The sequence below is a fragment of the Paramormyrops kingsleyae genome, chromosome 10 (assembly GCF_048594095.1).
Source record: "Paramormyrops kingsleyae isolate MSU_618 chromosome 10, PKINGS_0.4, whole genome shotgun sequence".
Classification (NCBI taxonomy): Eukaryota; Metazoa; Chordata; class Actinopteri; order Osteoglossiformes; family Mormyridae; genus Paramormyrops; species Paramormyrops kingsleyae.
Window position 1 is genome coordinate 9896376 of NC_132806.1, and position 14158 is coordinate 9910533.

Sequence of the window (14158 nt, forward strand, 5' to 3'; positions counted from 1 at the left end):
TAGACACGGAAACACCTGCTCTGGGCAATAGTCCTTTGTAATGTACTTGCAGTTCTTAATTTCACTTCTTTTTGACTAATTCAATGTGTCATTTAATACTCCCCTTCCTTAATACTCCCCCAAAGACTCAACTTTTCAGTCTCACTCTTGCAGAAAATGGTTATAAAGCTTCAATTATATGAAGCCAGGAATTTGAAAGCGGAGAACCAGGAAACAGTGAGAGAAGCTGAAGCCTTAAGCAGAAAGTTGTAGGCTTACTTTGAATTCACAGCTCTCTCTCTCTCTCTCTCTCTCTCTCTCTCTCTCTCTCTCTCTCACCAGCCCCCCAATCCTTCTTTTTTTCTCTCTCTCGGAATCTCAGTTAAGCAATAGGCTGGACTCAAGAATGATGTCACTCACTCCACTCCCACGGACTGACACAGTACGAAAAGTGTAAGTAGGACCTACACCATGTGCAACAACAGGACATATGTGTGACACAACAATGAAATAAAAAGAAGAACAAAACAAAACAAGCCGGATCGGGGGAGATGAAGGAAAGGAAGGGACCGAGATAAAGAGAAATTGCCATCCGGCTCCAGGAATAGGGAATAACATCAAACAGTAGAGAACAATTGTACTTTTAAAATTAGAGACGCTGTACGCCGTGCGTAATGGGGAGTCTTTAGGGGAACCTAAGAGCACAGAGCACACATGCCGGGGGGCAGAATGCGCGCGCGATCTTTTTTTACGCACCAGTCCACGGTAGTGATGCTTCTTTATTTTTCTATATATATTAAGATGTAACTCCTCCTATCTCACGTACGATCTTAGTACTTCATCAAGAATCAAACGAAATTATATTTTAATCACGGAGCACACTGGTGGGGGAAAAAGGCATTTCCCATACACTCCGCTGGTTTTTAAAAGGAGAAGAAAGCCATGGAAGAACATCACGCATGAACAGAATGATGTGTCCACAATGGATGTGACAGAGATTATTCTCACCGTGACCAACTCTTCGGAAAATGCCAGCAGCTCGGGCGCCCTTCGGCCCCCACCTCACTCTCAGGTGGCGGCCGCCTTCATCATTTTGGTTGTCACCGTTATTATTCTAGTGACAATCGTAGGCAACGTGCTGGTCGTCGTCGCCGTCTTTACCAGTCGAGCTCTCCGTGCGCCCCAGAACCTTTTTCTGGTTTCTCTGGCGTCCGCAGATATCCTTGTGGCCACGCTGGTCATCCCTTTCTCCCTGGCCAACGAGGTCATGGGATACTGGTATTTTGGTAGCAAATGGTGCGCCTTCTACTTGGCCCTAGATGTCCTCTTCTGCACGTCGTCCATCGTCCACCTTTGTGCGATTAGCCTGGATCGGTACTGGTCCGTAACCAAAGCGGTTAGCTACAATATGAAAAGGACCCCAAAGAGAATTAAGTCCATGATCGCAGTGGTGTGGGTCATATCGGCGGTTATATCTTTTCCTCCGCTCATCATGACCAAACACGACGAGCAGGAGTGTCTGCTGAACAATGAGACATGGTATATACTGTCTTCCTGCGTGGTGTCATTCTTCGCCCCGGGAGTGATCATGATTCTAGTGTACTGTAAAATATACAGGGTGGCGAAACAGCGCACATCGACGGTGTTTGTGGCCAAAAACGGACTGGAAAGGCAGCCCTCACAGTCTGAAACTTGCTTCATGCGCAATGACAAGTTTGAGATGGAGAGCCCGAGCAGCCAGAGCTCGGGGAGCAACCAGCGGCAAGAGGAGCTGGACGATATCGATCTGGAGGAGAGCTGCGCTTCGGAGAAACCCAGGAACTCTCGGTTCTCCAAGCGGAGGAAAGTGGAGGGATCGGAGTGCTGCCCCAAGCAGAACTGCCGCATGTCGTGGGCTTCTAACCGCGCCTCGGAGCTCTTCCAGGAGCAGAAGGCCAGGCAGCATTCCATCTCCAAAAGCAAAGTGGCGCAGATGCGCGAGAAGCGCTTCACCTTCGTGCTGGCGGTGGTGATGGGAGTCTTCGTACTCTGCTGGTTCCCCTTCTTCTTCACCTACAGTTTGCACGCTATATGCAGGGACAGTTGCACTATCCCCGATGCTCTTTTTAATCTTTTCTTCTGGATCGGTTACTGTAATAGCTCGGTTAATCCCATTATTTATACAATTTTTAATAGGGATTTCCGAAAGGCGTTCAAGAAAATTGTATGCAGGACTGCGAAACGCACGTGAAAGAGCGCTCACTCCGTAATTCGCCGCGCTATGCCGGATTGTGGTCAGCTGCATATTCTACGTTTATTATTTGTGCCTGTTTAACTTCTCAGTATATACCTGTGACTTGATCAAAACGCTAATAATAAATGCACATCTCGCCGTGCTTAAATATGCTAGTGTCAAACGCAATTAAGTAATCGGGATATAATTTTGACTTTGAGAATGTTGTCATTGTAAATTGCGCAAAATCAACTAATTTACTATGAAAATGTTTACAAACTGGTACATAAGATAATGGGACGGCATATTTGGGTATTATTGTAAGATGCAGCCAGTTTACTGAGAAATGAAGGTTTTTTTTTGTCCAGAAATATACGATAAACTATTTTGTCTCACGTTATTTCATAGATGTATGCAGAGTTTATTGGCTGTTCAGCTTACATTAATTCTATGAATATTACGTACTGATATTTTGGAATGATCGACAGTCGTGGTTTAATTTTACAACAGCGGCTAGTGCAATTCAGCACACCGCTGCCAAAAGCCTACACAAAGCGTTATTTACCGTCCATAGGTAGCACAATACTGTACATGGCGTGATCCTAGGCTGTCAACAGCAAGTGTCTTCATACCTTGGTACTATTGGCAGTTGTGCCACGAAACCTACTGGGAGTGTTTGGAAACGCCACATGGGAAATATATTTTTATACTCCACTTAGTCGGGGAATAAAGAATCCCAAAAAAATAAGTACGACTTTCTTCAACTTGTAAACTTTTTTAAATTAAAATCGGGTGTTTAATAAGTTCAGGCAGCAACTTACCAGACAATTACAGCGGTGTTATCAAAGATTTGAAAACTATGTCCTGTATACATGCAAGTATAACGCTTATATTATTATGCATAATGTGTCTCAGTCATAAAATGTATAACGCTAATTTATGGATTATTATGCCTCAATTAATACCGTGACTTTTAAAATCTCTCGACGCAAGTTTACTGATTCAGTTTCAGCTGGGTATTGATTAAAGCCTATTTATTATGTTGCTTATTCGGAATACCGACTTTTATAATTGCCGGTCATTATTATGCAACAATAAATTCATAAAATACAGGTGAAATTTTTAGGTCGTGAAAGGGCAGCAATTTGTTCAACTTCCTTTAATTAGCCTAGTATAAGAAAATGGCGACATATGGGGTCAAAATACTGAAGATTACGTTTTTCTTTTCCCAGTCAGACCGATAACACTAGTGGCATCATAAAATATTAAAATGTTTTCCTTTCAAAGAACGGTTGCCAAATGTTGCAATGCCTATAATAATATAATAAAATAATTATATAAAAAAGACACTGCAGCTAGAAAATAGAGCTGGTCTTTACTGACTCTCAAAGCGCTTCGTGAGTAAAAGTGCCAATGCAGTCAAGGTGAATTACAACAAATTTACGCTGGGCGTCACTGTTTTTTCAAATTCGAGAACGGACAGCTTTTATTAATCTCTCACGCTGTCACTACTAATCAAAAATCCGTATTTTAAAATCTTTATTAATTTATTTTTCATTTACTATTGATCGAGCATCGATATTCACAATTTTATGTAGTTTGCGTTTTTCGTTTATTGAACAGGGCAAACGGCTTCTTGCTACGTCGTGTAATGGTACGGAATGTATTTTGGAATTTATGCTGTAATTTACTTTGTAGCTTCCACTAAGTAAAGCTTTTTTCACGGCACAGTGAAGCCTCGTAAGCCGAAGACTGCGTGGTTAAATTATTATGGATGGAGCTGGAAACAAACAACGGGGTGACGTTTTTCCAGAGGAAAAACATGTTTAGCGAGGGCGTTTACAAAATCAGCACCTACACGATGTTCCAGCTTGAAACATGTGCCCCAACAAGCAATAGCTCTTGGTGCAAAAATCCCCCAACCCGTCCAAGATAGATCCAATCCATCCGTTGTGATACCGTGCTGGTGGAACTCAGATCTCCACGTACTTTCAGTTACAGGGTAGAGCAAGTCACCTAATTTACTAAACGTTACCCGGTGAACATTTTTTTTTAAAGAGACGTAACATCTATCACTGGAGCCGGACGCACTGCCTGTAGGCTTATAGCCTACTAATAAACTGGAAATAGATGCTCTCCTCTCTGGCTTAGCAAAAAGGCACAAGGGTATGTTATTATCCAATAGAGTGCTTGAGTGGACATGGGACTAGATAGTGGATGTGCCCAGATACGAAATGCATAGCAAAATGTAGCTAAGCAGCCAGTTTTGGCCAGCAGTGTAGGAAAGCTTCTCTACAGAGAAGAAACTAAAAAGCTACGTAACATCAAGTGTGAAGAGACACATCTGCCAACTCGGTATCTGGTGCGTTCCAGATGTTACAGCTTTTGAATAAAAACGTCAGTTGGCAGAATATTGTGTCTATTTCCAAAGAAGGTAAAAGAAAGTTTTTAAGTTCAAACTCTTATCAATCTCATTGACACCATCCAGAGGCAGTTCTTGAGTAATTCCACAATGGGAACCATGAATTGACTCAGAACTGAGACCATAGCTTTCTTGTCTTCAAAGAAACCCCAGGATTAGATTTCGCTTGTAAAACAATATGATCGGGTAAAGCATCCTCATGCAATGACTTGTGCACACTGCCATGGTATCTGATGCAGCATAGCAGTATGCTACAAGTAGGTTGTATCATACATCATTCATGTTGCATTTAAACCCAGCTGAGGATGTTTGTTTTGCCTGGAATATATTAACAGTCATCACAGCAAATAAATCAAGAGCAGCTCCCAGTGCATGTCATAGTCAAAATTCGTAGTGGACTGTTCCAGCAGACTGTGTGTGGGAGCGTGGATGCGTGGGGGGGTCTGAGAGATCAGCTCATTGCCTTTGTTGTACCTGTTAAACCAAGGCAGTTGCACTAATCAGTCCATGCGGGGTAGCTGGGAAGCTGATGCCCTGGGGTAAAAGGGGCAATACGTCATTATGCTATTTTTAGTGCTGGTGGAATGTCTCCAAAGCTCCACCCCTCATAACCAGATTTGGCCCCCTGCCCAAGAAATGGCTCTGGAGGTCCACAGGGTCCGAGCGCATGAGAAAACCGAGACCTTCGGATTTCCAAGGCAGCAGTGCCGGTAGGGAGGTCTGCCACAAATCCTGAGAAGAATATATTGGTGCAATATTCACTGTTCCTGAATAATGCAAAGAAATGTAATCTACGTAAAGAAAGTTTCAACATGAGATGATGTAACTAAATCAAATACCACATTTCACCTGTTCACATTTAAAATGTCTATTTTATTTATTATGTAACTACGAGAAGTATTGTAATATTTCTGTCCAGACTACATACCTGAAATGCAGGATGAATGTTTCATACTGAAACTTGTCACTGTGTCTTTGAGTAGCCATAAAAATGAATTCCTGGTTATGTTAATGATTTTCTTTTTCCTCTCTGTTCTTTTACTTCATGTCATCAATCAATGTCAGATTTAGAACTCGGGAGCAAAGTTAAAGGACCCTAGATTTTTCTTGCATCCTGATTCGGAAATGATTATCGACTATCTGATCAAGGGTTATCATTCTTAATCGAGTCCCGGCCGGCTGGGTCAGACCTGGACCTTTTCTCTACTGTTTGCAGCTGGTTTGTTTTTATTTCATGGACTGAGATGTTTGACAGGCGTGCTCCTACAGAGAAGTTAAACAGCCGCACTCACGTTCCAAGAGAACGGTCTTTGATTAGGGGGCAAAATGACCGGCGAGCATAAATGTTCTTGGATCCAAAAGACTCAAACATTCCACCCCAAGTAATAATCCCTCCCCCTTGCAATCTGTCTCAGTTATGCGTCAGAAGGGGAAAGAGAATAAGGAATGACAGGGCTCTGTAAACATCCCAGCCTAGTTTCGCTGTAAAGTTGACCTCAAGGGGACGCTGTTGTAAATCCCGTTTCCCTCAGGAATTATTCTGTGCTACCATTAGCTAATTATGCTAATATAAATAAAGGCAGGATATTCAATTACACTTAAAAGGGATCAACATTCATATTTATATTCACACCAATATAGATAAGCATACAGAAAATAGTAAAACTGCAGATAATACAAGATGAATTCTGAATTGCAGAAATAGCGACTAGAAGATAGACGGATGAATTGGATCGATCACTGAAAGTAAAAGACAGATTTGACAGCAAGGAAAAGGAAGTCGATACTACAGGAAACAAAGGGAGTGGAGCTCTTTTATTCTGCACACTTTAGCAGGATTACAAACATCCACCCTTAATCCTGCCCCCCACATCCTTCCTACTGTCCAGAGGGATAACAGATCCCTCACAGGTAAAGCCTCAGGCAGACGGGATGAAGAGCTCAAACGTACCGGCAGACCCTCACCGGCTGATGTTAATCAGGACAAAAACAAAGTGAAGACAAGCCCATCGATCCTGCTTAATTGGTGTGCCATGTGCACCACGAGCGGGTTTACCGTCAGCTCCTTGGGCACCACCAGGAGGCAGCGTCCTCTCGGTGGTAGGTAATTAGAGGGCGCCATGAAAAAATACTGTTCAGTATTCAGACCGAAAGCTCGACAATGGTGACAGATGGCCTTGCTGCACGAGCTTGTCAATAACAGCGGCTCCAAGGGATGGCGTTAAATTTAATAGAACGTCGGAGCTCTGACTGACAGGAGAGTTTTAGTCGAGGCCCTATCAGGAATCTGCCGGCTCTGACTGACAGGAGAGTTTTAGTCGAGGCCCTATCAGGAATCTGCCGGCTCGAAAGCCAGTGGAAGAATCTACAGGATCTGGAAGCAAAAAAGCAGCTTCTGCCCAGGGAAAATTGTTTTTTTTTTTTTAATAGCTAAATAGTTGGCTTTGACAGCAAAGATTTGAGGCTTTTAATTTAAAGTTTATGATAACCTCAACTTGACTTTTTTCAACTACGTAATCTTTATTTAATGTAGCAATGTTATCACAAATCAAAAGCTTTTTATGTTATAATATTAGGTGCTTAATATCTCATTCAAGGAGTTCTTTAATTTTTCTCTATATTACTGACAGCGTATGATAGTGTATCTGTGTGTGTGTGTGTGTGTGTGTGTGTGAGCGGGTATACCTTACCTTATGGGGATACAATATCCCCACAACATGATGAATAGGCTACCATTTTTTGTCCCTTATGGGAAAACGCAATCTAATAAAAAATCTGTGACTGCAATGAAAAAACTAATAATGCAAAAACTCATATTTTGCTTGGTTACTTATGGTTATGGTTAGGGGTTAAGGTTGTGATAGTTAGCGTTAGCATTGGCACGAGCAAGGCAGACAGTGACAAACATTAATGACCGATCTGGGGAAACTAACTCAGACACAGACTAAAATACACAACACAAGCAGAAAATAACAGGCAACAGGTGATCACAATCGGGAATTAACACGAGGTAATGAGGGGGGCGTGGCACACAGGAGGATCGAACGAGCAGGTCATGACAGAAATGAATGAGCGGTCCCCATAAAGATATGTTTAACTGACACGTGTGTGTGTGTCCTGAGATAGGTATCCCATCCAGGGCACCCCCTGCCTCATGCCCTGTGCCTCTTGGACAAGCCCAAGGCTCACTGTCACCCTATAAGTTGGTATGATGCATCATGTTGGGAAATGCAAATGTCATGTGGCGTCACAAAATGGAGCAGATAGGGGTGATGAGGAGGGATGCGCTGCTTTATCATCACAAGCGGTTGCTCTAAGACAACACAGGAAGCACAGCTTCCCCGTAAAACTGCCAAAAGAATTGAATTACTCAATGTATCAATGTAAATTATTTTTAATTGTGATTAAAAGTATAATCTATCTTACAAATTGAATTACAGTGCTGGTCATTTCAATTAAGTTGCTTTTGACAATATATGCTAATTTTCCCTATGAAGGCAGGATAAATACAGCCCATAGATGCCTTCTGATGCCACACTTCAGTGGAAGTCTATGGAAGATTCTTGTACACTTTGTCTAAATGGAGAATATACAGAAGTTTATTGGTGAAAATGCTCTGATGACGTGTTTTCGGAGCCCACCGTGCTTCACTGGGAGTCTATGACAGCTTCAAATATAGTTTTTGCTTATGGCTGTTGGACATTGGAGATGTTTTAGACCAGTGGCCTGTACTACGAAGCGGGGTTACTGGCTTATCGGGGTAACTGGTCGGATTTACTGTAAGGTACTACAGTTTAAATGGACTTCATATTCGTTCACCTACATTTTGCCCAGACTACCTTAAATCCGACAAGTTACCCCGATAAGCTAGTAACCCCGCTTCGTAGTACAGGCCACTGGAAGTCTGGCATCTCTGCAAAAGACAAGATTAACTACCAATAACATTAATGCTCACAACTGTCACATGGTGTCTGCGGTGTTGGCGCGTAGATGGCACGCAGGTCTCATGCAGGCACGCAGGTCTCATGCAGGCACGCAGGTCGCATGCAGGCACGCAGGTCTCATGCAGGCACGCAGGTCTCATGCAGGCACGCAGGTCGCATGCAGGCACGCAGGTCTCATGCAGGCACGCAGGTCGCATGCAGGCACGCAGGTCGCATGCAGGCACGCAAGAGCATGTTGTTGAAACCCAGAGCGAGACTTTGTTTTGTCTGTCATCTTTAGCCATTGCCATTTGTAGATACTGTAAATAAAGTCATCATCATTGAGTTCTTAGTTTGATCGTCTGTCTAATTTTCCAGATCAGTTATTTTTAGTGGACTAGTTTGGTAATTAGCTGTCTAACTAAGCTGCGTGTGTGTTCAAGCTGAGCTCAATGCTTTGAAACAACATGGCAGACACTGCAGCTAATGATGACATTATTCTAAAGAGTCATTCTAAAGAGTCATTCTAAAGAGTCATTCTAAAGGGAAAAGCCTGTTACCACTTGGGTAGATGTTGTTTCTCCAGTACTAGGCAAGTAAAAATAGCAATGTCATAATGCAGCAGTGGCAACACAGTTCTGCAGAGGATGGTGTCTTCTGGATGAAACCAAATCTTTTATTGTGCTCATTAAATATCTAATCATCCTCCCGATAGCCATCTGTGGACAAATAACTGCTTAACTCATCAACCAATGGTGCATAATGCCTGCTGAGCCCAGAAAGCAGCAACAGAACCTCTGCACCTTCCTCCCCTTGCTTATCCCATACTCCGACCCCCACTGCAAAGTTCAGTGTAAATGAGCCATCGGTCTCCTTCCAGGGAGAAAGTTGCTGACATGCAATGTTCCTTTCACGTCCAGCCTCGGAGCCCTTTGTGCTGCAGTTCACTGACAAGCTTGCCCACTCCTTGTGTCTTCTGCTCTCTCGCAGCATGTTACGGGGACCGGTCAGAATCCGGTCCCCTCCATCCTAAAATCCTTTGGACCTATTGCCATTTACTGACTGCCTGAGACATATCTCCCCATCAACAATTCCTATCATTCTTACGTGTGCGATGGAACAGCCTTCCACACATATAGAAAGTTCTCGAAGTAGTTTAGGGACTACAGGCTTAGTAACAATAAATTACTGCAACATAAACAGTGAAATGGACAGTACATTTTGTTCGCATTTCACATGGGGAAAACACTTCCAAGAAGGTAAAACAATATGCCAGATATATGTAGAATGAGTATGGGAGGTATTTTCTGCAAAAAATAAAACGAATAAGAAGCTAAACGAATCGGAAGCTGCAGATAAGTAGCTAACTTAAGCCGCGTGTGACTTTGCCATTAGTTTGGGCGACACCATGGCCAAGAAACACAGACAACGGAATCGGCGAACGCACTGAAAAAGCGCAGCTGTAGTCCGTAGCCCCGCCCACCGGCCGCTCCGATTCACATATATTTGCATGTAGTGAACTTGAAAATGAAAAGTCAAATTGGACAATGAAAAATGAAATTGGAAAATAAAAAGACAAAAAGGATTTTTAATTTTATTTTTGAATTTTTCACATCTGACTCACACATAAGTGCAAAATTAAAATGCACATTTTAATTTTTAATTTTTCCTTTCAACTTTAATTTTTGCAGGATTTTTGGAAACTAAATGACAAAGTGATGATTGGATTTTCTTTTTATAATTTTTTGCAGAAAATACATCCCATAATGTAGTAGGAGACAAATGCAGAAGTCATCATCGAGGCTGTATAAAAGTACTGGTATATGATAATGACAAAACAACAGAAAAAGAAAACAGGCCTGCGGACAGAATTTTGTGGTACACCTGTTAAGCAAACACTGTGTCCTATTCATAAAGAGTGATTTTGCTCAGAAATATCTCCCTGAATTCGCTCAATTTGAGCAAAAACACAGATTTGAGAGCCACCTGTGCTGAAATTTGCTGTAAGAGTCCAATGTCTGTTTCATAGTTCCTTTCCTAAAATGTATGTGTGCTTATATGAAATGGTGGTGACTTCCTGTAGATTAGTGTTCCCTTTTAGCTTGTTAGGGAACATGCTTGGACTAAAATTAAACGGGTGCGATGCCTGCACTCACTCTACTTTTATACAGCCTCGTATGGCGCGCCGTTTGTGAAGCTACGAAACATTTTTGTACTTGCCACTTTTTCAACATTTAGTGCAATTTTCTGACATTTAGCTAGAAATCAATGGTGTTGTGGATCATCATATTTTTTGCTGTGTAGATTATTTGCACAATTGTTCATATGTAAATATAAATGGTATGTCTATATATAAATGTTAAATGTAAATGTCAAATATAAATGTTAAATGTAAACGTAAATATAAAAGTTAAACATAAATATAAATGTTAAATATAAATGTTAAATGTTAACTTATATCTAAATGTTAAATGTAAAAGTTAAATGTAAATATAAATCTAAATGTTAAATGTAAAAGTTAAATGCAAATATAAATGTTAAATGTAAATGTTAAATATAAATATAAATGTTAAATATAACTGTTAACTTATATCTAAATGTTAAATGTAAATCTAAATGTTAAATGTAAATGTTAAATATAAATGTTAAATGTAGACTCTAAATGTTGAGAACGTATGCAAATTCGCCACGCCCATCTGCATAGAAATGGGCGGTAACGACGAAATTAGCCCGCTAAGTGGTTCGCTTGCAAAACGGCAGGTCCAATCGCGAGGACCGTAATCCATTGAGAAAATCGTCACTGCTACGCGTCGCTCGTTCGCATGTCGGTAAATACTGACGCGCGATATGTTTCATGTGATGTGTTTTCACTTTTAAGGAAAGTGAAACTGTAAGGTGTGTCCCCCGCTCGAATGACTTTTCCAGGGTAGAGGGTGCTTCTTCATTACATATGGTGTCCAGACAGGTATGCAGCTGGACACCCTAAATGAGGGATCATACTTAAAAGAAATCTGACCCTCACAAATGAATTTGAACTCTTGTCCAGCTCAGAGAGGAAGGGGGTCATGGTTACACATACAACAGGCCAGATGGGGTAACACGTCTTTCACACATTTCTTATGGTCTGTATGAACCCACAGTGTATCATCACAGGCAACACTTGCAAGGTCTTCAGCATATAATCAGAACTCAGCTAGCAAGAGCTAAAAATCACTGAGCAGCTCAGCAGAATGTGCCAAACCAGCCCAAATCAGTATTTACCGACATGCGAACGAGCGACGCGTAGCAGTGACGATAATCTCAATGGATTACGGTCCTCGCGATTGGACCTGCCGTTTTGCAAGCGATTTCTTGCCATTTCCGAACAAAATGTTCAGCAGCAGCATCTTACGAACTGCCGCCATCAGCTAAAGCATGGCGGGAAATATTTAAGGCCAATTTATACGATACTACTGATCCCCTTCTCGGCCCATTAAACATTCATAATTTATCGATGTTGCTCCCGGCTGTGAAGCAACGCCATGTAATGCAGCGTTCTACAGCATCTAAGTGAGCCGAATTCGCCATATTGTCCTCAATCGCCCCTAACCTGCAACCACTTAGCGGGCTAATTTCGTCGTTACCGCCCATTTCTATGCAGATGGGCGTGGCGAATTTGCATACGTTCTCAACATTTAGAGTCTACATTTAACATTTATATTTAACATTTAACATTTAACATTTACATTTAACATTTACATTTACATTTAGATATGTTAACATTTATATTTAACATTTATATTTATATTTATATTTAACTTTTACATTTAACATTTAGATTTATATTTACATTTAACTTTTACACTTAACATTTAGATATGTTAACATTTAACATTTATATTTAACATTTATATTTATATTTAACTTTTATATTTACGTTTACATTTAGCATTTATATTTGACATTTACATTTAACATACCATTTATATTTACATATGATGAACAATTGTGCAAATAATCTACACAGCAAAAAATATGATGATCCACAACACCATTGACTTCTAGCTAAATGTCAGAAAATTGCACTAAATGTTGAAAAAGTGGCAAGTACAAAAATGTTTCGTAACTTCACCCCATAGCCTTGATGATGACTTCTGCATTTGTGTCCTACTACATATCCTGAGTCCTCATCTTAAGCGATTCATTCACCATCCTACCCCTTGAATAATTTGTATTTTTAGAATTTAGTTAGAATTTAGTGATCAGTGGTCATTGGGGACGGTACCTTGCTCAGGGTACCTCAGTGGTGACTTGCTGGGGGGGGATTCAAACCTGCAATCTTTCAATTACAAGTGCGCTACCCTAACCATCAAGCCACCACTGCCATAGCACCACTTTTAGCCATAGCCTTTAAACTTTGCTACACCTGCTTCATTCTGGGGTGGGTAAACACTGCAGAACGTTAGTGTTAACGCTAACGTTAAGTCAAAGCATCATCTGCACTGGCGAATTTTAGTTTGCTTGAAATATTAATAAATTGTTCCGAAATAATGACATTGCTGTTTTGTGAACATTGAAGTATCATGTAAGAAAAGTTAATATGCATTAAACTCATTCATCTTCCTGTGATATCCTTTTTACTTTTATCAGAATTCTCAAGCAAGACTGCACAACCTATACCCAAGAGCGGCAGACCTTAGCAGTCAGCCAAGGGCAGTTTTATTTTTTTCTCATGAATAAATTCTTTCATGCTGTTGCCCTTTGGGACCTTGAGAATACCGACTGGACCCCTGGCTGTGCACCTTCTGCATTTGTATTCCTTAACGCACATCTCACTGATTGGGTCCATCAGCTGCTTAGATGAGGAGCAAGTTTATGTGTTACGTGGCGAATGGGCACAGAGCGGGGAAAGAGGAGCAAGAGACCAGGGAGTCAGGGTAACGAGGGATTTATTGGGCAAACGGCAAGGCACACGGGGTAAAACAGGTAGCAACGTCAATGACAGGACTGGGGGAAGAAGAACAGGGAAGCACTTAAACACACCAAACTACATTGAAGAAGACTAGACACAGCTGGTATAATGGGGATTCCACACGAGGTAGCGAGGGGGGCGTGGCACACAGGAGGATCGGGCGAGCAGGGCATAACATATATGTTTTTTGGAACTTGACAAAGGTGATTCCCCCCAAGAATTCCAAAAAGTTTTACAGTTTATGGTAATGCTTTACATTAACTGCACCTTCTTAATGCATGTAAGTATAACCTAACACATCTTGAAGAATTCTATACATAATATTTTTAATGAACGAGACATTATTGCTGTATCATACAATCATATAATGTCTCTTATTAATGTACAGTGGTACCTTAGTTCTCAAACTCATTATAACTCGAATTTCTTAAACCTAGAGCTCAATCTGAATCTCAGAAGTCGAACCGTGAACGCCGATCTAAGATAACTTGTACGCACACAGCATGTCTCTCAGAGGAAACAAAAGGTAACACTTCACTCTCAGCCTGGCATTCGTTGTGATATCATAGTGCATGTTTACACTAGCTGAATACATATATTTAGACAGTAAATCAGTGGGTCTGAGGTACCACTGTATATTAAAACTGTTAAGGTATATAAGGATGTTAAAC

At 41.2% G+C, this 14158-nt stretch overlaps 1 protein-coding gene across 1 annotated transcript; it reads left to right on the forward strand.

Moving 5' to 3' along the window:
• Window positions 1-384: 384 nt before the first annotated feature.
• Window positions 385-2591, forward strand: adra2db (adrenergic, alpha-2D-, receptor b). Its single transcript, XM_023834486.1, has one exon. It carries the CDS (start codon window positions 962-964, stop codon window positions 2207-2209), a length of 1248 nt encoding a protein of 415 aa, XP_023690254.1. The 5' UTR covers window positions 385-961; the 3' UTR covers window positions 2210-2591.
• Window positions 2592-14158: the final 11567 nt, after the last annotated feature.

Bases quoted from the DNA above. Each gene is read 5' to 3' on its own strand.
- adra2db (XM_023834486.1), top strand. From the start codon at position 962: ATGGATGTGACAGAGATTATTCTCACCGTGACCAACTCTTCGGAAAAT.